Below are 20,521 nucleotides of genomic sequence, written 5' to 3'. Positions count from 1 at the left end.
TGGGGAGGCAGAGGCAGGTGGAGCTCTCTAAGTTCAATGCCAGCCCAGTATATAAAGCAGAGTTCCAGGACAGCCAGGGATACACAGAGCAACCCTGTTTTGGAAAAAATAAAAACAAAAACCCCAAAACCAAACCAAACAGAAAAAATCAAACCCAAACAAAGAAAACCTAAGCAACTAATGAAACAAAGAAAACCCCACAGCAAAAGAAGATTGCCTTGGATGGAAAACTCAGGATGAGAAGGCCAGCTCTGTGTACGATAGACACAAGCCACCAACCACCTTCACACCTGCAGCCAGGGCCTTCTGCATTTTCTCCACCTGGAGGAGTGCACTGACAGCCCTAGGCTTCCACCATTCACTCTGTAGCCTTGTAGTATTGCCAGGTGTAGGGCCCGATATAGATGCAGACACAGAGAAAAGAGAGCCAGTTCTGCCTTCAAAGGTCACCCGGTGAGAGAATGCAAGGACACAGAGAAGCAGGAGGAAGCAGGGAAGAAGCTGGCCAGCCACAGCACTGGGAAGTCCCCTACCCCAAGGTTGGAGTGCAGCAGGTTCCCAGCCAGGAGGGGAGGCAGTTAGGAGGGCGGGAAGAACCAGGTACCTGGTGCTCATTTAGAATGGGCAAGGGAAGTAAGATTCGGCACTGACGACACTTCCGGAGAATGTCATAGGCTGTCTCCTCTCCTTTAGGAAGAGCAGTCCTTTGCTGGAGCCTGGACTTCAAGGGCAGATCCACAGCGCCACTTTGGTCCTTTGTCTCTCGCTTTGTTGAACTGTTTCTATTTTTTGTCTTTGGACGGACATCTTTGCTCACTGTGGATGTTTGATTTCCAGTGTTCATAAGTGGAAGGGTTGAGGGAAGGACTACTGTCCTTCCATCGCGAAGATACGTCACCGTTCTCGGGGCCGAACACTGTTTCTGCAAACGTGGACAATGCATGAAGTCAAACGGGCAATTACTTCAGCCGTAATAGTTGGATGATACAGCTGAGCTAACCTGAAAGGCTTCCCTCTATAAACACTTAGTAGTGATGGATAAAGGCTACAAGATGGTTCTGTGTGTAAAAGTGCTTGCTGTTAAGCCTGAAGACCTGAATTTGAACCCCGGAACTCAAAACAGTAGAAAGAACCTATCCTTACAAGACTTCTCAGTGAACATGGAGTAAATTAATTTTTAAAAATCCTGGATAATATAAGGCAGACATTCGGTTTTACAGCTAACCTTGCTAGAAGAGACACGACTCGGGTTCTACGGATGAACATTTGGATAATATCCCTCTAAAAATCCAGGTTTTGGGGACAGGAGAGATGGCTCAGGCTTTAGAGGACTTGCTGCCAGGTCTGGTCGGTTTTTAGCACTCGTGCCAGGCAGCTCACAACAGCCTGTAAGTCCAGTTCTAGGGAATATGATACTTTCTTCTAACCTCCACAGACACTGCACGCATGGGTTGCATATACAGACAAGTAGGCACACACAAAAATAAAAATAAATTTGAAAATAAATAAAGCATGACTGTACAAGCCTTTAATCCCAGTGCTTGGGAGGCAGAGGCAGGTGGATATTTGGGAATTCATGACCAGCATGGTTTACATAGCAAGTTCCAGGATAACCAGGGCTATATAGAGAAACCTTTTCTCTCTTTGTCCCCTAAAAATAAAATCCAAATATTACATGTGCTAATAGGGGCTGTGTTGGTCGTGACCTCTCCTTTCCTTGCACACTTTATGGGATTATAAAAGAGGCTTCAAGCAGCCTAGCCAGCTGCTAGCTTGCTCCTCTGCATTCTGCTGCTCGAGGCAGCAGCAAGGCCTCCCTAGGCTCCTAATGCCAAGAGCCTGAACTTGGGTTTGAGGCCGCAGAGCAGTGAGAATGTTATGTTCTCAGCCTGTGGTCTTCTCTTACCACATTGCAAATGCACTGGAAGACGTGCGTGCTAATCCTGTACTAGGGGCTTGGTCAAGAGGAAAATCCTAGTTGTAAAAAAAAAAAAAAAAAAAAAAGAGAGAGAGAGGGAAAGAGGGTTGGGGATTTAGCTCAGCGGTAGAGCGCTTGCCCAGAAAGCGCAAGGCCCTGGGTTTGGTCCCCAGCTCCGAAAAAAGAAAAAAAAAAAAAAAGAGAGAGAAGCCAGGAAAAGCCCCCTCCCCTACACCACACTGCCAGGAATAGCATGTTTCAAGTGCCTTAATGTCAAAAAGCTAGGTCACCTCTGCGGTCCCTTAGTTCTGCTGTTCCATAGTGGGTTTTTTTTTTCCTTTTCTTTTCTTTTCTTTTTTTTTTTTTTCTTTTTTGACAGTGTCTTACTATGTAACCCTGCCTGGCCTCAAATTCAGGGATCTGCCTGCCTCTGCCTCCCCAGTGCTGAGATAGTCTATGCTTTTGTTTTCTAACAGCTAAATTGTTTAGCAAGGTAAACAGCCCTCTGTCCTGGGGCAGGGCAGGGTGGGTAGTGGATGGGAGGCATCAAGAAGTTTCTGGGAGAGAAGCTGTGGGATGTTTCTCAGGAGGAGAAGGCTCATAAGACAAGAGAGCAGCTTGGCTCGCCAGTGTACTAAAAGGCATTTAAGACTATGGATGCATCACTCAAGTAAAACCAACCAGCTACATCATCTGCCATCTTTAGAGTTCCCCTTGATACTCAGTAGGCTGTGAGCAGCATTATAGAAAGATGGGGAAAGCCCTTTTAGTCTCATGTGGGAGGTCACAGCCCAAATACGGGCAGAGAGGGCAGGCCCTGATGAGGACCATATTGCTATGTCCAGGCCTGAAGGTTGGTGATGGTCAGAGGTGACCAGGGTCATGGAGAGTTGTCAGAGCTACTCCTTGATGGGCTAGGCAGAAATGAAAACCAACTATGGAAATCTGCCCAAAGGAAACCTTGGAAGGAAGCAAAGCAAAACAAAATAAGATAATAAACATCAGAACCTTTGATAACCGTGCTTTGGAAAATGTATCCAGAACCTGCTGTCACACCTTGTTCTTTGGAAAATGAACTGGCTCCTGGCACAGGTAGAAAGTGGGTAATTGCTACTCACCATGTGGGAGGCATACTTATGTTCTGGAATCATTTGTTTGCAAATATCACAACGGGTTTTTCTTCCAGGTGATACAGCTCTCTTCCCTGAGTAAACAAAGACACACCACAAATGACTGCTGTTGACAATGGCTAGCCCATCTTTCCCCTGGTTTCTCCCATGGCCTGTACTCATGAGCATTAACCATCCCTAGGCTAGCCTGGTTGTGGGTTTGCTATACTGACAGCTGCCTTAGCCACACAGGAAAGGCTTACTGGACGGCCATTTATATTACAGTGATACGCAGGGCAGAAGATGACCCAGATGAAGAGACATCTTCCCGGGCAACAACTTGTTTAATCAATTGAAAGAGGCTGCATATAGCTGCCCAGCCTGCCTAATTGAGCTACTCTACTGGTTCCCAGCTCTGTGATTCAGCCAGGTGTTGGCTGTGATATCGTGGTGTTAAAGTTGTGTTGTATTGAAGCTGTCAATGAACTTGTGTTGCAGACTGTTGGTTGTGTGGGAGCCCAGGCATTACGCAACGAAGGAAGAGTCCCTGAATCTCCTACTTCTGCCTTTCCACCAGTCAATTTTGACCTTGGGTAGAGCGTTGACCTGGTGGGACTAACTAAGGGGTTTCAGAGTTTCTCTGCAATGTTATCACACTATCAAAACAAGGAATGAAATCAACGAAAGATGTGTCACATTGACATCTGTGCTCTTGGCAAACTCTCCTATAAAGAGGTCATGGAATTGGGTCAACAGACTACACAGAGTTCAGTGGTAGAGCATGTGTGAGGCTCTAGGTTCAAATTCCTGATACTGGGACTGGAGATAGAGATGGGGGGTGGGAGGGGAGAAGGAGGAGGAAGGGGAGGGGTAAGGGAGGGAATGAAGGAGAGGGAGACAGAGGGAGAGAGGGAGAGAGAGAATGAGAAGGAGGAGAATGAGTGATACTAGAAAGCTGATATTCAAACCTAGTCTTGTAGTAGCAGCCTCCCATCTGGCCATTGCTAATTGCTGTGGTTTGAATGACACCCTGCCCTCCTTGTGAGCTCATGTGTTTGAACACCTGGACTTTAGTTACTAATGATATTTCGGAAAGTTGTGGCACCCTTATGAGGTAGAGCCTCATTGGAAGAAGTCGGGTGCTAGGTGCAGGTTTCTTAGCCCAGCCCCACGCTTGTCCTCTCTGCTTCCTGGCTGTGGGTTCAGGGGGACAGTGAGGAGTGCCTCATGCTCCTGTGGTCATGTCTTCCCCAACACATCAAGGCTATTATGTCCTCAAACCATGAGCCACAGTAAACCCTTCCTTCCTCTAGCTATTTCTGCTTATCTGTTTTTATTATTAATCACAGAATGATAAAAACATTCAATAGCCTAGGATCTAGCTCAGTGCTGGAAGCTGGAGTGTCCAGTCTTGTTTGTTTCCTGATCTCTCTGTACATTTTCATCTACAGGGTGATTCAGGTGTGTCTTACCAGGCTAGTGTTGTGTCTTATGGAATGCAAAGAAAACCCTGCGTGTTTGGGATTCCCCGTGGCTTTCTCTCCCTCTTCAGTGTGTTCTACACCCCCACCCCGGCCTCTTCTTTTGCCTGATTAAGTCATGAAAGGCTACTACAGACACACAAGAAGGCTACTCCAGTTTGGTGGAAACACAGATTGGACACTCTTCTATCCTGTCAAGGGTTTTACTTCTTGCATCCTGCCCAGGAGACTGTCTGGCCCTGGGAGCTGCTCCCTCCCTCTCCAGCTTCTCCCTGTTGCTCACCTTCCTTAGGCTTGCCCTTTGCACTCAGACACAGGTCTTTGTGCTGTGCCAGTACCCGGAGTATAACGCGCTGGTTGCAGTGTGGACAATGCTCTGTCCGGCTGCCACAGTGGTACTCATGGACGTCCAGCTTGCTGAGTTGCACAGCCAGCTCACAGAACTTGCACTCGGCAGGGTCCTGTTGGCTTTCCTTGGTCTGTGGGAAGATGGAGAACATAGGCCCAACCTCCTAGGGAACTGAAGCCAATCAAAGTACTGGCAAGGGTCAGAGGCGGAGAGAGCCCTTGGGGTTATGAACTCCTTAGACTCACTGTTCCACTTTGCTTCTGTTGCTGTGATAAACATCATGACCAAAAGCAACTTGGGGAGAAAAGGATTTACTTCATTTTATACTTCAACACCACATCTATCATTGAGGGAAGCCAGGACAGGAACCCAAGGAAGGAACCCAGAAGCAGGAATTGAAGCAGAGACTATGGGAATGTTGCCTACTGGCTTGTTTGGCTTGCTTTCTTTACAACCCAGGACCACCTGGCTCAGTGGGCTGGGATTTCTTACATCAGCCATTAATCAGGAAATTGCCTGTAGACACACCCTCAGGGCAATCTGATGGAATTGTTCACCTGAGATTCCCTCTTCCCAGGTGACCACAGCCGGTGTCCAGTTAACAAAAACTAACTACTAACTCATGGATGGTGGAATTCTCCTGTCAAGCATGTATGTATATATGCATGCATGCAAGTGTGTATGTATGTATGCATGCAAGTGTGTACGTATGTATGCAAGTATGTGTGTATGTATGCATGCAAATAATGTATGTATGTATGTATGCATAATCTGCATCCTTGGAGTGGGATGATTCTCATCATTCTCCTGGCCACTCAGGTGGGGAGGAAGTGGTGGTGGTGGGAATATTTATGACTGCCTCTTCTTTTTCTCCCCTGTTATCCTGTTTGCCCATAGAGGAGAATTCACTCCTACTTCAACAAGGGAGGGCTTGCACATGCTGCTGACATAGTCCAGCCTACTCCATCCGTGCTGGCTAGTTTTATGTCAACTTGACTGAAGCCAGAGTTATCTGAAAGGAGGAAACCTCAACTGAGAAAACACCTCTAAGATCTGGCTGTAAGATAATTCCTGGGGTTGGGGATTTAGCTCAGTGGTAGAGCGCTTGCCTAGCAAGCGCAAGGCCCTGGGTTCGGTCCCCAGCTCAAAAAAAAAAAAAAAAAAAAAAAAAAAAAAGAGAGAGAGAGAGAAAGATAATTCCTTACATAGTGATTGATGGGGGAGGGCCCATCCCATCCCTGGGCTGGTTGTCCTGGGTTCTGTGAAGAAAAGCAGGCTGAGCAAGTCATGGGGGGAGCAAGCCAATAAGTAGCATCCCTCCATGGCCTCTGCATCGGCTTCTGCCTCTAGGTTCCTGCTCTCTTTGAGTTCCTGTTTTGACATCCTTTGAGGATGAACAGTGATATAGGAGTGTAAGCCAAATAAACCTTTTCCTCCCCAAGTTGCTTTCCCGGAGGTTACATCAAAGCAGTAACCTTAAGTAGGACACAAACACAAGTACAGAGGGACGTGGGTTCAAGCCCAGCCCCTGGCCCCTCCTTACATCAGCTGCCTTGCTGTGCTCCACACTTGGGTCCATGAGATCCTAGAGGGCAGAGACCCAGAGTGGCTGCTCGAGTTTTCCTCTAGCGCCTAGCCTAGGGCTCAAGAACTGTTTGCTGGATCAGCCTGAATCTAAATGGTTGCCCGAACTTGATTCTCAGAAAGATAAAGCCATGAGCGACTGACTCAAAAAGCTAGGCAAGAAGACTGAGCTGGGCCCTCCTGCTTCCTCCTTACAAGTCTCTGAAGAACAGTTAACCTTTGTTGAAATGGATTCCTTGTTCTGCTGGACCCATAGTCCCGCAGTAGCAAGTAGAAAGGGAGGAACTGAGGACATCCTTAGGGTGGCATATAACAAGAACAAAAACCCTTTTCGCTTCTAAAATGGAGGCCAAACAAACATGGAGGGGCTAGGAAGGCTGGACTCCAGTTGCTGACACACTCCCTTGGCCTTTGTGCCACCTGCCCACCTGCCCACCTGCCCACCTTCTCATCTGCCCACCTGCCCGCCTGCTCACCTGCCCACCTGCCCACCTGCTCACCTGCCCACCTGCCCACCTGCCTACCTGCCGACCTGCCCACCTGCCCACCTGCCCACCTGCTCACCTGCCCACCTGCTCACCTGCCCACCTGCTCATCTGCCCACCTGCCCACCTGCCTACCTGCCCACCTGCTCACCTGCTGGTGCACAGCTTCCACATGCTCCTTCATCTTTGACTCTGGGATGGGCTCCTCACATTCCGGGCAAAGGACCAGGAAACGCAGGCAGTGGGCCTCATGGAGAGTGAAGTGGCTAGAGGCCACACTTCTTTTGCTTCAGGATGAAGTGGGGGAAAGGGGAGAAAGAAAGGCGCAGCATCTTAGTCTAGAGCATGAGGCCTTGCTGCATACCTAGGGTAGGCTTTTTCCAGGTCTGGGGCGCAGGAAGAAGTGATGCTGATGATGCGCTCCTGCCTTGCCAGTGCTGGTGAATCAGGAACACTCACTATCCTAAGCGCAAGGACAGTCTGCAAAGCACCACCCTGCCCAGGAGAGCAGGAGGAGGACGTTACCAGGGCAACAGGCAACTTTTAAGAGTGATGATAGATTCCACTTCCTCGCTTGTAGGATGGTTTCCCAGATAAGTACTATGTGCCAAGGTGTGCACTTCAAACATGTACGAGTTAGCCAGGGCTGTAGGCACAGGTGCTGTTGAGACTGAGAGAGGAAGATGGCTGGTTTACGGCCTCCCTAATCTATAGAGTGAGTTCAAGAGCAGCCTGGACAACTTAGTGGTACCCCGGGTCAAAAGGAAGAGGAAAAATGGAGCTGGGAAAAAAGCAACTCGGAGTGCTTGGTGGTCCTGTGCGATGCCCTAGGCTCAGTGCCCAGGACCACTCCCTCCCCAGCATCCCCCCACAGAGAGGGGATGGGGAGGTAAAGTTTTATTCTTTTCTGGTTATCTCCCAGACAGGCCGTCATGAGAATAAATAAGTAGAGTCGGCCCTGCAGCCCTGCCCTGCCCACAGTTCAGGGACAAGGGTTTCCCAACTCTCAAGAGCAAAAGTCCATCTACCTAGCTGTCTCCTGTCCGTGGGCTCCCCTGCAGCCACCCAGAGCTGCTGAGACCCAGTGGCGTTTCCCACCTGCAGGGCAGGGTGTCCTCCTGTGACACTCGCATCACCAGGAATACTGCCCGCCCATTCCACTGGCCCATGCTGATGGCAGCTCAGGAGAAAGGAAACACAGGCTGTATCCCTAAAGGACCAGTTGTTCAGGGGAGGTGCCCCCAGGGCCACAGGATCTGGCTCATGGCCTCACTGCTGTTAGCCTGATCCAGCTGTCCCCATGGCTGCACAGAATGACATCCCTTACTCTGTTTGCCTTCTCTGTTCTGCCTGCCTGCCTCCATAATCCATAGTCCAGAGATTCTGAAAGGTGGAACAAAGGTCTCTGGGGGAGTTTTACCCCAGTTATGGCAACCGGTGGGGTCTGCTGAGAAACCAGCTCTCTTTACTTGGAGGTGTGGTCACTGCCTCCCGCTCAGTCCCTCGTGCTCTTCCTCCAGCTCCTTTGTCTGTCAGGGGACAGGAATAACCCTGGAATATCTCTCAAGGTTCCTCTCACAGATGGGTGGGAAGACCATGCTGCTGGGGCCCCACACTAGGGACCTAAGCTCTGACAGGAATAAACACTCTGCTAGGGACTAGTCCCTCCATACTTCATGGCTGACCAGCCAGCCTGAAACACCCGTGCTAAAGGGGGACAGTGATATCGAGGCCCCACTGAGCACTCTACCTAGAGATCTGGAGCCTCCTTACACCAGAGCGTCCAGTCCCCTTTGGCTCATCCTCTGGTATTGTACTTCATCTTCCTCACTTCAGAATTTGTTTGCTCTGCTCTGCCCCTCTCTCTGGCCAGCCCTGGAGAAGATGCCTTCTTACCAGTTCCTGCACACTTGGAAGTCGTCCTCCATGGTCTGCTCCTCAGAGTACTTCGGTGGAGTTTCTGTTTCTTTGCACACAAAACAAAACCGAAAGTGTTTCCCCAGCCCAGACTCACAGCAGGGAGGAGGAGACTTCTAGAATTCTCAGCCCAGGGCGGTTCCCAGATCTCTGTAGCTAGATACTCCCAGAAGGCCATTCTGCAGCATGGGCTAGTCTTCTGCTGTGCCACTAGTCCTGTGCTGCCTCTGTGCTACTGTGACTGCGACCTCCAGGGTGGGAGTTAGCTGTCAGGTTTCCTCTGGGTAGCACAACAGCCCCTCCCTCCCTCCGCCCTCCCTCCCTCCGCCCTCTAACTGGCTTTGCCTCCATCTGGGTCCCGCCCCCTTCTCAACCTGTGACCCTTCCACTCTGCTTCTGTCTGGTCTCTCCTTGGATGCTAAGCTTGAGTTTGTTTCCTGGAGAAGCAGCTCCTACATGCCCTGTACCCCGTGTGGTTCCAGTTTGTGGTGACTTTGAAAATAAAGTCTGTGAGGAACTGAGCAGGAGGTGCTGGGTGCTGGGTGCTCAGGCTACAGGATTTGGGGCAAGTCTTTGGGGAGTAGCCAGGGATAACTCTGTGTCTCCTGGACTTGTCCTCTGCTGGGAAACCAACCACCAACCAACCAATCAAACAAAAAATGATGGCAAACAATAATGTAAGCCCAGGGTGACAGGCACCATCAAGAGGTTTTGCTATCCCATCCACGGCTGGTAAAACAGAGTCACCAAGGGCCTGAATCACCTGCACAAATGCCCAGGCAACGTGGCCCAAGCTGTGACTCTTTTGCCCCAGCCACCATGCTGGAGGAGCTGCGCTCAAATCTAGACAAGATAACTGGGAGCTTGAGTCGTCTCAGCCTTCTGGAAGCTGTCTCCTGGCTGACTGGGTTACACTGGGGCTCCTAGGTGACTGCAAGGTCCAGGTGCTCCTGGAAACAGCATGCAAAATTGCTGCTGTGTCCCAGCAATGTGCTGCTGTCCCAAGGAGGCACCACAGCCCTAGGCAGTTGCCCAACAAGACTAGCTGACCTCGTGTCTTTGAGTCTTTGAGGTTCAAAGAAAACAAATTCTGTTAAAGGCAGCCCATGTCCAAAATCATCTCAATGCATCAGTGGACACAGAGCAATGCTGGTTTCCTCACAGTGCATCATGGGAGTCAGTGGACACAGAGCAATGCTGGTTTCCTCACAGTGCATCATGGGAGTCAATGGACACAGAACAATGCTGGTTTCCTGTGTTCATCATCTTTTTTCCTGACAGGAAGAAGCAGGGCATCATTAGATGAACGAAAATGACCAAGGGGTTTTGGAGTATAGATATTGGTCTGACACTTGCCTATCATGTATAAGGCTTTGGGGTTGGTACCTAACACACACACACACACACACACACACACACACACACACACACACACATCACAGAGTATATCTCAGTGACAACTGATACATTTACAGATATAACCATGCACTAAATAATGGCGTTTCTGTCAACAGTAGAACTGTTACAGCTACTGCATACACAGTAGCCACATAAGGTTACATGTGAAGAACGGCAGAAGTCCTGTCACCCAGTGGTGTCGCACACAGTTAAGTCACTTGCACTTGTGTGCCCTTGGCATGAATGCAGGTTGCAAGTAAGCAGAGGGGTGTGGGAACATGATCAAGTTGCATTACACACATATATTAAAATGCCGAATAAAAATTAAGAAACAAAAAATGTAGCATGCATTTCCTACAGGGCTGGTGTAGCGGATAAAGGCACTTAAACCTGCCAGCCTGAGTTCAATCCCCGAGGATGGTGGAAAGAGGGAACCAAATCCCTCGAGTTGTTCTTTGATCTTCACAAACACACACACACACACACACACACACACACACACACACACACACACACACGTTTTGAATATCGTGCACTATATTTGATAATCACACTAGACAGCTATGTTACTGGCTTGAGAACTTACACCACAGCTCTATGGTCATAGAACATACTCTCTTTATCTATAAGTAAACTGTTAGGGCTGGCCAAGATGTTGTTAGAACAGCACTTGCTTAGCCTATACAAGGCCCTAGGTTCAATCCTTAACATGGCTAAACGAAAAAAATAAAGAAAATCACAATACTTTCCTATTGACAATCCTGAAAGAAGAATTAGTTTGTTCTGAGCCAATTTGAATGACTGAGTCCCAGAAGTATAAACACCTTGTTCCCCAATAACATGGCCCTCCAAGGATACATGTTACCATTTGAATGTGAAGTCTCCTCTGTCTGGATATTGTCCCCTAGATGACCGTGCTGTTTTAGGAGCTTGTGAACCTTTCAGGGAGTAGGGCCTTGCTGGAGGAAACAGGTTAAGGAGGGACATGTCTTGGGGGTTCATAGGTTAGCCCTGCTTCAGGTCTGATTACTTTCTATTCTCTGGACCAGCTAACAAACAGCTGTTGCCTGCCCACGGCCACGCCTCCCCACCATGACAGATTAGTGTCCCTTTGCCTCCTTGTGGCAAAATAGTCTCAACTTTGAAAAGGATGACGTGGCTGACAGTTGGAGGATGCAGTTCATCATGGTCGGGAAGGCGTGGTGGTGGGAGCATGAGGCCTTGGTCACACTGAGTCTGAGTCAGGAGGAAGACAAGTGCTGGTGCTCACTCACTTTCTTATCAATTCACCTTACCACCTTACCGCGTGGGATGCTGCTGCCCCCATTCCTGGTTGCTCTTTCTGCCTCAGTCAAACCTCTCTGGAAACAAATCCCGAGGCCCGTCTTCTTAGTGACTCCAAATCCAGTCAGAACGACAAGATAACTACCCTCCCCTTCAAACTGGGAACCAAAGGAAACCTTCCTCACTTAAGTTACAGGCATGCTTTACAGGTATATGTTACACCAAGGAAAGGTGTCTGGTTCTATGTGGTCCTATTCAGAACAAATTGCGCAAACCTGTCGTAGTCCCAGAGAAAGCAGGCGTGGTCATCAAACAGGTGAGCTACATAAAAGTGGGCAACCTTATACAGACCCAGACGCTGCTTACATCAGGCAAGATGTCCCCAACAGGTCCGGGGTGCTATCTTAGCCCCAGCCTTAAGGTTTAATGGAGTCCAGAGGTCTGTCAACCTACCATATAGTATACATTATTTTGTTCAGTACTTATACAAATTGTAACAGGAGTTAATGATAAATGGCAGCCAAAGGGGCCTGAACAGAACAACCCAGCCTGGCCTAGGCTTCAGGACTCACTGTGGTCCTGTGCTGAAAGATGTTATAGACACTGTGACCCTCCTTCCAGCCACGAGACTGCCACCCCCCACCCCCACTTATGGAATGAGTGTGCTTAACAGGCAAACAGGAGTCTTGAACTTGAAGCTGACCACCAAAGAAAGATGGGAAAGGTCCAACGTAAATCTATTAAAGGAAGGGACCTAGGGACAAAGACTCTGGGTAGTGAGTTCCCATCCCAGGAAACATCCAGGCTACTTTCTTTTTTAAAAATAGAGGCATCTTTAAGATTCCATTTTTCTTGGCTCAAATTTAATAAAAACCTGTCTTTGGAATGGAGAATGGTGGGAATCCATGTTCCCTTCCTCCCAGGAAAAAAACAATTAGCCAGTATTGTACTTAAATTTGCATCTGTTTTAGCCTTTTCTCTCATGGCTTTCTGTAAATTATAAGATGACCTTAGACATGGAGAAGGGCTAGATTAATCAGTTCTCATTGGCCAAACTATAAATAAACCCAGATTTGTCTATTGATTTCTGTTAATTATTTTTTCAGTCAGAGTCTCTTGTAGATCATGCTAACATTAACATGTTCTCAGTTTGAGGGTAACCTTGAACTCCTGATCCTTTTACTCCTACCTCCGGAGTGTGGAGATTAACAAGTATACACCATCATGTCTAGCTCCTTGAAGGAAACTGTGTATCAGTTGTTGAGGTTTACTCTGTGGCTATGTAGTGTAATGCTAAATTCTGTACCTGAAGGTCTAGGCCTACAAGTGAATTCTTGCTTTTACCAGCTTTTGTCATGTAAATCTTGTTCCTTAAAACTAATGGTTAAATAAAAATGGCTATAGCCAATTACTGGAGGGATTAGAGGTAGGCGGGTTTTTGAGTTATGTGGTTGAGTGGGGTGGGAAGTGGAGAGAGAGAGAGAGAGAGAGAGAGAGAGAGAGAGAGAGAGAGAGAGAACGAAAACAGGAGAGAGGGAGAGAGAAGGTGCCATGAGCATGTGGCTAGGAGAAACAGCAAGTATTTGGGGTACACCACTGGGGTGGTAGCCAGGCCAGCAGTTAGAAAAGTAGATTAGGGGTTGGGGATTTAGCTCAGTGGTAGAGCGCTTGCCTAGCAAGCGTAAGGCCCTGGGTTCGGTCCCCAGCTCTGAGAAAAAAAAAAAGTAGATTAGGGGTGACCCCCCCCCAGTAATTGTCAAAGCTTAATAAAATAACTGTAGTCCAAATGTCATTTATTTTTAAACTAGTCCGAGATAAGCTTTAATTGGTTGTACTACAATAAGTTGTTTGTTTCACTGTTGCAACAAAATATCTGACAAAAGAACTCCAGGGAGGATGCTTTAGTTTGGCTCACAGTTTCAGGGATACAGTCCATGGTGGGGCAGTATGGAGGCAGCTGCAGGAGGTGTCTGCTCAGCAGGTCACACATTGTATCCACAGTCAGGAAGCAGAGATCAGAGAGTGACAAATCAAACACTTGCCCTTGACAGGCTTTCATTTTTAAAAATTCTGTACAGTCCACCCCGCCCGTCCCCCACCCCAGAAGGTACTCTCACATTTAGCATGGGTCTTCCCACTTCAACTTAATCTGGACATGCCCAGAGATTTGTTTCAATGTGATTCTAAATTCTACCAGGTTAATCCGGCAGAATTTATGAACCTGAGTGTGACTGGTAACAAGAATGCTCCAGTCGGTGAAATTTAAACCTGCTGGAAGCTTTTGAATCTGTAGGGGATCTCTCTGGAGATGCTTCCCTTCACAGCGAAAAGAGCTTCCCCTGGGTGCAGTCTCTTACTTCAGTCTTCTGCTGTGTCTCTTGATTGTGTGAGGAGTCCATTGAGTTATTGACCTCCGCCATCCGATACTGTTAAACACATTTTGATATTTACAAAATCCTGTAAAAACCTCTTTCTCAAGATGTTCTCTTGTCCTTAGGTGCAGATGACTTCAATTGTCACTCGGTTTGAAACACAGGTGACTGAGTTGTGTTGCTGTGAAGAGGAGAGCCAGTGTCAGCATGAAGGTGTTCTGGGAGCCCCTGCAGTGCTTCTGGACAAAGTCGTTTGGGTAGGAGAGCAGCTGGACTCAGGAGTCGAGCACGGAGGCACTGGGATGAAGCAAACCCCCAGTCTGAATGCTGGTCTTCCAGCGGGTAAGCTCTGTACAGCATCAGATAAACAGACTTTGAGCTGGTCCAGGGCAGTGCCTGGGAAAAGGCAAGGGGGTGGTCAGCAGGGCTGGAAGCCATTGAATATGGGAGCTATTCATCACCAGCATCTTCCTCCTCTCACTCCCCACCCCCTACCCTCCTGGTGTCCCGTGTCCGGCCCCCCCCCCCATCAGCTTGAAGAACCTACTCTGATGTGTATTCCTCACCCTCATCCTCAGGTCTGTAAACAGAAGGGTTTTTGTTGTTGTTGTTTTGTTTTGTTTCTTGGTATGTGTGTCATGGGGTGGGTGGGGGTGGGTGGGCCCTACGCCTGTGTTAGAGATTTTATGAGACCCAGTGACTGGAAAGGTATTTGTGACTGTAGAAAGAATGTTGCCCATCTAGGGTCCAGTTGCCTTGGGCTATTATTAGTCCCTTCAATAGCTGCTCATTACCCGCCCCTACATCTGACCTCATATCCTTTTGACTAGCAGGTAAAAACCTTTAAAATATATTCTTAGCAGACTAGATTCCACCAGTTCAAAAGCTAAGATTGTTGTCAGGTAGCACATGAGGCCTATCAAAGAGGCTCCCCCACTTTGTTGTAACTCACCTGTGGTCCCACTTGGTGTATTTGGTTAATACCTTGATTTATGACCTGCTTTGTTCTGAAACAGACAAGCTCTCGTGTGATTGTTTCCGCACTGGAACATATTGTCCCAGGCAACCCGAATCTGTACTCCTGGGTTATGGGCACTTATGTTTGGCTCCGAGAGCTGTGTTTTTTGCATTGACCACTTCTTAGAATTTTCCCAGGAGACAGAAACCGTGGCACTAACAGAGGGCTTCACACTGCCATCTGGAGGCATGGTGAGCTGACTCTGAGAATTATTGTGGAGTCTACACATGGAGCGGGAGAAAGAGAACAGGATAGAACAGCCCACACTGGGCCCTCGTCTCCAGGCAGACTCCACAACTCAAGTACCAAGTGTGTGGAATAATAATGACCAGTGCTAGGATTTTAGGGAAGGACTGCCTCAGTGGCTTTGTGTCCCCGGCATTATACAGGACATCTCACCGGCATTGCCCTCATTTTAATCTGTGCAGCAGCTATAGTGAAAAGATCACCCCACACATTGCAATAATGGAAAGGGAGACCCAGAGAGGTCACGCTTCTCAAGGTCACGGGCCTAAGCCAGCAAGTATTAGAATTGGGATTGAAACTGGGTTGATCTGACTCAGGTGATCCTGTTGGACAGTTGTTGGGTATGGTATGGGAACAGCAGGGAGTGATCTTGGCAGGAGAGAGGATTTTCTAAAGAGAGACACTTGTGTTCCTTTGTGGGGCAGGTGGACCATGCCACCAGACAGAAGAACTGGTAAGAGTGAAGTGGGTTTAAAACCCCAGTAAATTGCCTAACTGAGAACGGTTGTTAGAACCAGCTCCTGGCTAGGCTGTACTTGTCCTGCAGCACGTGACCATGAAACCCCACTAAGAGAACCATGTCATATAGCATGAAAACCTATACTAATGCAGTATCTAGATAGGTGTCTCTCCCTGAAAACGATTTTAATCCCTGGTTCACCCTGAGTAAGACATATGTGTTCACATCCACCATGAATAAAGAAGTTTGGACAAGCAAGGACTGTCTCCTTCATCAAGGATCACCAGGGGGCGGGGTGTCTTCCTTGTAAAGAGCTGTACCGAAATCTCCTCACTCGTCCTGGGCTCAGCAGGGGCCTCGAACGCCGCTTTGTGTGAGTGTGTGTTACTAATTTTCTTTTTTCTTCCTTTAAAATTATTATTCTTTAATTTTTTTTACAGTTTAGTTGTTATCCCCCTTCTGTTCCACTCTCTGACTGTTCCTCATTCCATACTTCTCCTTCCTGTCTTCAAGAGAATGTCCCCAGCCCTCCACACTCACCCCAGCAGACCACCCCACCCTCTGGAGCCTCAAGTCTCCCATTCTTAACTCCTTGTGGTCCCCAGTGTAGTCTGGGTACACCAGAGTTTGAGAACCACAGCATCTATCTCAAGCCCCCACTGTTTCTCACCCAGGAAAACACTGGCTGGGACCCCCTTTCTTTTTTCTTTTCTTTTTTTAAAAAGATTTATTTATTTTATTAATATGAGTACATTGTGTGTCTTCAGACACACCAGAAGAGGGCATCAGATCCCATTATAGATTTCAACCACCATGTGGTTTCTGGGAATTGAATTCAGGACCCCTGGAAGGGCAGTCAGTGCTCTTAACCACTGAGCCATCTCTCCAGCCTGGGACACCCCCACTTTCTTAGCCTGTGTTCTGTTTTCCCTGAGCAGCATTCCAGGAGGCATCCCGTATCCCACTGTCAAGGTAGAAACCCTCGCCTCAACTCCTTCCTTTGGCTATTAGACTATTAACAGTGGACCACAAAGAATTAAAAATTCCTCAGGAACCCCAGGCTGGGGGAAGAGAAAGGCAGAGAAGATGCTGGTGCCAGCAGGAGGAAGAACTTGCTTTCCAGGAAGAGATGTTGTGTAGTTTTGATAACTCATTGGGCCACCGTGCAGGAGAGACTGGAGCAGAGACAAAGATGGTGACAGAGACATGACCACACCTCCACAGTCTCCTTACGTTTAGTTATGTATGCCCTGCTCTCGTTTGCGACTAAGCCTTATGTCACTATCACCAGGACAAGGCCACCGGGCCCCTTCGTGAATTATTCTTCCCAGTGTTGACGCACTGAGCAAACTGTCTTCCTCTGCTCTTTACTGCCTATCGTGCTTAGCTGGACTATTGGGACAGTGGCTGAGCATAGCTTGTTGGGACCACCAGAGCCTAGGATTTCACCTTTATTTTACCAAGGAAATTGGGTCAGAATTCAGAAAGGCCAAAGACTGGTATCTTGAGCCGCTTCCTCATCGGGACAAGTTGCTTAGTTCTGTGACCTTTGCTGTCCACTCTTGTCTTTCTCCAGATGTCTGTGACTACCAAGAACAAGAACAAGAACAAGAACAACAACAAGAACAACAAGAACAAGAACAAGAACAACAACAACAACAACAACAACAACAACAACAACAACTGTTGACCTCCTCTGAACTGTGACCTGTCAGAATGCTGCCGGGAGGCTGGGGATGGGAGAGTCAGAGGCAGGCTAAGAGGGACGTGCCTGAGGACTGGGTCTGACAGGGATGGGAAGGGCAGTGGGAACGGAGTGTTCAGCCTTTGTTGTTGTTTGTTTCTGATTGCTTTCCACCTGTAACCTCGCATTTCCTTCAAGACTTCTTGTGCAGTGCCTTTCTCCAACTCCATCCTTCCCTTCCCTACCAAACCCAAACTGGGTTTCAAGAGCAAGTCCTCTGCTGTCTCTCCGATGGGACCCACTTCTTTTTATCTTTGTACTTTCAGTCTGGCTCATCTTAATTTGTCCCCAAGCAAAGGTACCAAGTGACTATTTCAGGGGGCTGCAGCCCCTGAAAACCTGAGCCAGATGAACCTTTGCTGCTTAACCGTTAGCCTCAGGTATTTTATCACAGCGACAGGAAGCCGACTGAAGGCCAGGCCCTTACAGCTCTGTCACCTGCACTCCTGAAGGGACCCATGTGCCTTGGTCCTGGAAGGCAGTGAGTGACATACTGTGGTTTGCAGTAGTGGCAGTCACATGTTGGCTGACCTGAATGGCTGTGGATGGCTGTGTGTTTGAGATAATTAAATAGTATGCTAGGAATCTCCTCCACCCATACAGCACCCTGGAACACACGGTTTCTCAAAGCGGCAACAAAAGCCATTTTCTTTTGTTTTTTTTAAAAGAAAACTTATAATTATGAAAGTATGCATGACTACAAGTTCTTTTTTAAGAACAGGGAATGTTACAGATAAAACAAAACTTCTTTCTGCCCACCATGCCTGCTTCTGAGCCATTACTATTTTTAGCTAGAGTGTGGATGCAGGCATAATATGGTCAGCACAAAACCCCGTACTCATTCCTGCCCGCTGCAGCTTGAAGTCTGGCTGGGGGGTCTTGTACGACTGTGTTGTTCTGCCATCGTCTCTGGTCAGTCTCCGACCCTCTCCAATCCAGTCCCATAAAAAATGCTATAAAGTCACTCTGTTGCAGACTTACAATTCCTTCCTAGGACACTGTGGCTACCCACTTAACAGCTTGGCAGTCATCTGGAGTTCCCTGCGGTCGCTTTGTGTCAGAGCTGTGGGTCAGGGGAAGGGAGGGGGCTTGTGAAGGTTTGCACAGGGAACCAACCCCTGAGATGTGATTTGGACAGGCTGTTATGTGGCACCCTTCCCTGGGATCCAGAACTCAGAGTTGCTGTGAAGGAATAATAATATATACCTTGACACATCGATTTGACAATAGAGAGATTTTGTGTGAAAGCTGTCTGAGACCATAAAGGGTAGGAGAGCACATTTAAAGGACATTACTGTAGCTGGCCTTGAGGGGAGTCTTGTTGAGGCCTAATCCTTTCAAGGAATCGCTAGGCTAAGGAAAATCATGTAAGGACAGAGGAGCTCCACTTCCCAGACAAAAATTACATGTTGGGATCGCGCACGCTCCTGTCGGCTGTGTGGAAGGGCCGTGTGGTCAGAGCAGGCCCGTGTTCTGGGAGACCATAGAGATTGCTGTCTCCCCGAGTCCAGCGCCTTTGAGTGGGAGTTTGTTTTTCAAACCACATGCAATTGCATCAAATGACTAGTCTCTCAGTAGAATCCAAGCCTGGGGATATCTGTGATTGTGTTTGGGGCAGGCTTCAGAACCTGGCAGGTTCTTGAAGTCAGAGAATGTTCCGGCAGTTCTTGCACAGTTGGCAAGAAGGAGAGGAACGTGGTCATTAGCCCCATGGGCTAGACAGAAGGTGCAGGCACCCAGTGCTTTTCCATCCCCTTCTGTGGGGTGTGGGCCTTTTGCACATTCTCAGTCCTTTTCCTAGTTAAAACACATTGTCATCTGTTTCTATCCATCCCAGGCAATCTGCAATTCCAACCCAATGTCAAGGACCCTTCATTGGGTCATTGGGTCATTGGGTCATTGGGTCATTGGGAAGCCCCTTCTACTTCTCCCTGTAAGGTTTTTGCTTTGTTTTGATTATGTACTCGTCTGTCTGTTCATTTTTTTGTTTGTTTGTTTGTTTTTTTCTTTTTTTCCGGAGCTGGGGACCGAACCCAGGGCCTTGCGCTTGCTAGGCAAGCGCTCTACCGCTGAGCTAAATCCCCAACCCCTTGTCTGTTCATTTTTGTTCAGGGCCTTGCACACACTGGTCATTGATGGAGTGCTCTAACACAGAGCTGCGTCCTCAGCCCAGGAGATGCTTTCAGAGCTCCTTTACTGAGGCCATCTTGGCTGCCACTGGATCTGTACTTCAATCCTCACAGCACGATTAATTAAGAGCTTGATAAACTTCAGCCTTTTCAGGCTCCTGTGCTTCCTTATTTATTTGGATTGTTACTAGGACTCTGGGGGTACTTTAGGAGTCTAGATGCTCCTGGGATATGTGTGCAAAATGTCCCATCACGTCAGTGTGTGCCTGTTCTTGAGGAAGCACCCATAGCTCCAGGCATTTTGGAAGGACTTAAGTTAGTTGACCTAAGTCTTTGAATCTTTGAGACTAAGAGAAACCTGGCTCCAATAAAGACAACATGTGCCCAGAATTAATAAAAGGTGTAACAGAACCAAGAGAATAGAGGATGGTTGTGGCTTCTTTGTGTTTGCTCTTTTAACAGGCAGAAGCAGACTGTGGTTAGCTAGGTGAATAAAAGTGACAAAGGGGGTTAGGGTATAGGTCAGTGGTGTGGGGCTTACCTAGCATGTACTAGGCTCTGGGATCAGTCCCTAGCCTTGAGTGTAACTGAGAAAATATGACGAAATATGGCTAAGCATGGTGGCACATGTTTTTTTATCCCAAGCGCTCAGGAGGCAGAGGAAGATGAGGAAGAAAGATGTCTGTGAGTTCAAGGCCAACCTGGTCTACACAGTGAGATCCTATCTCACAAAAATCCTGTAAATACGGTTTTCAAACACGGGCATACATTGTACAGTGACATTTAGTCAGCTGTGGATTGGTTGTACTTAATAAAATACCGGTCCTATAAGATTACAACGGGACTGAAATTGGAGTGAAAACACACTGTTGTTCAAAATAATTTCTTAGAACTAAAAGAGCTGCACATTGAGTGGGCCCGCAGAGCTCAGCATGGCCTGAACAAAATCCAAAGTCCACCTAGGAAGCGCAAGGCCCTGGGTTTGGTCCCCAGCTCCGAAAAAAAGAACCAAAAAAAAAAAAAAAAA

General features: G+C 48.0%; 1 protein-coding gene and 1 long non-coding RNA gene across 3 annotated transcripts in view; one reads left to right on the top strand and one right to left on the bottom strand.

The window, feature by feature from the left end:
- Positions 1-8,882, bottom strand: part of Xaf1 (XIAP associated factor 1) — a 12,414-nt gene extending 3,532 nt beyond the window's left edge. Inside the window, exons 1-5 of the mRNA NM_001398875.1 lie at positions 8,823-8,882; positions 7,078-7,213; positions 4,792-4,987; positions 3,037-3,122; positions 605-922 (exon numbers count right to left, since the gene is read on the bottom strand). Of these exons, the coding sequence (NP_001385804.1) occupies positions 605-922; positions 3,037-3,122; positions 4,792-4,987; positions 7,078-7,213; positions 8,823-8,854 (768 nt within the window). The 5' untranslated portion in view covers positions 8,855-8,882. The remainder of the gene's footprint in view (positions 1-604; positions 923-3,036; positions 3,123-4,791; positions 4,988-7,077; positions 7,214-8,822) is intronic.
- The window catches only part of LOC102548703 (probable serine/threonine-protein kinase drkD-like), a 24,433-nt gene extending 3,912 nt beyond the window's left edge, over positions 1-20,521 (top strand). The window contains exons 2-4 of one of the 2 annotated variants that reach the window (XR_010055414.1): positions 14,023-14,239; positions 14,431-14,475; positions 17,198-20,521. This is a non-coding gene — a long non-coding RNA (probable serine/threonine-protein kinase drkD-like). The remainder of the gene's footprint in view (positions 1-14,022; positions 14,240-14,430; positions 14,476-17,197) is intronic. The other variant, XR_005490350.2, reaches the window with a different exon arrangement.

Source organism: Rattus norvegicus, chromosome 10 (genome assembly GCF_036323735.1).
Source record: "Rattus norvegicus strain BN/NHsdMcwi chromosome 10, GRCr8, whole genome shotgun sequence".
Classification (NCBI taxonomy): domain Eukaryota; kingdom Metazoa; phylum Chordata; class Mammalia; order Rodentia; family Muridae; genus Rattus; species Rattus norvegicus.
The sequence above is the reverse complement of the archived record's forward strand: the minus strand, read 5'-3'. Positions and strand labels throughout refer to the sequence as shown.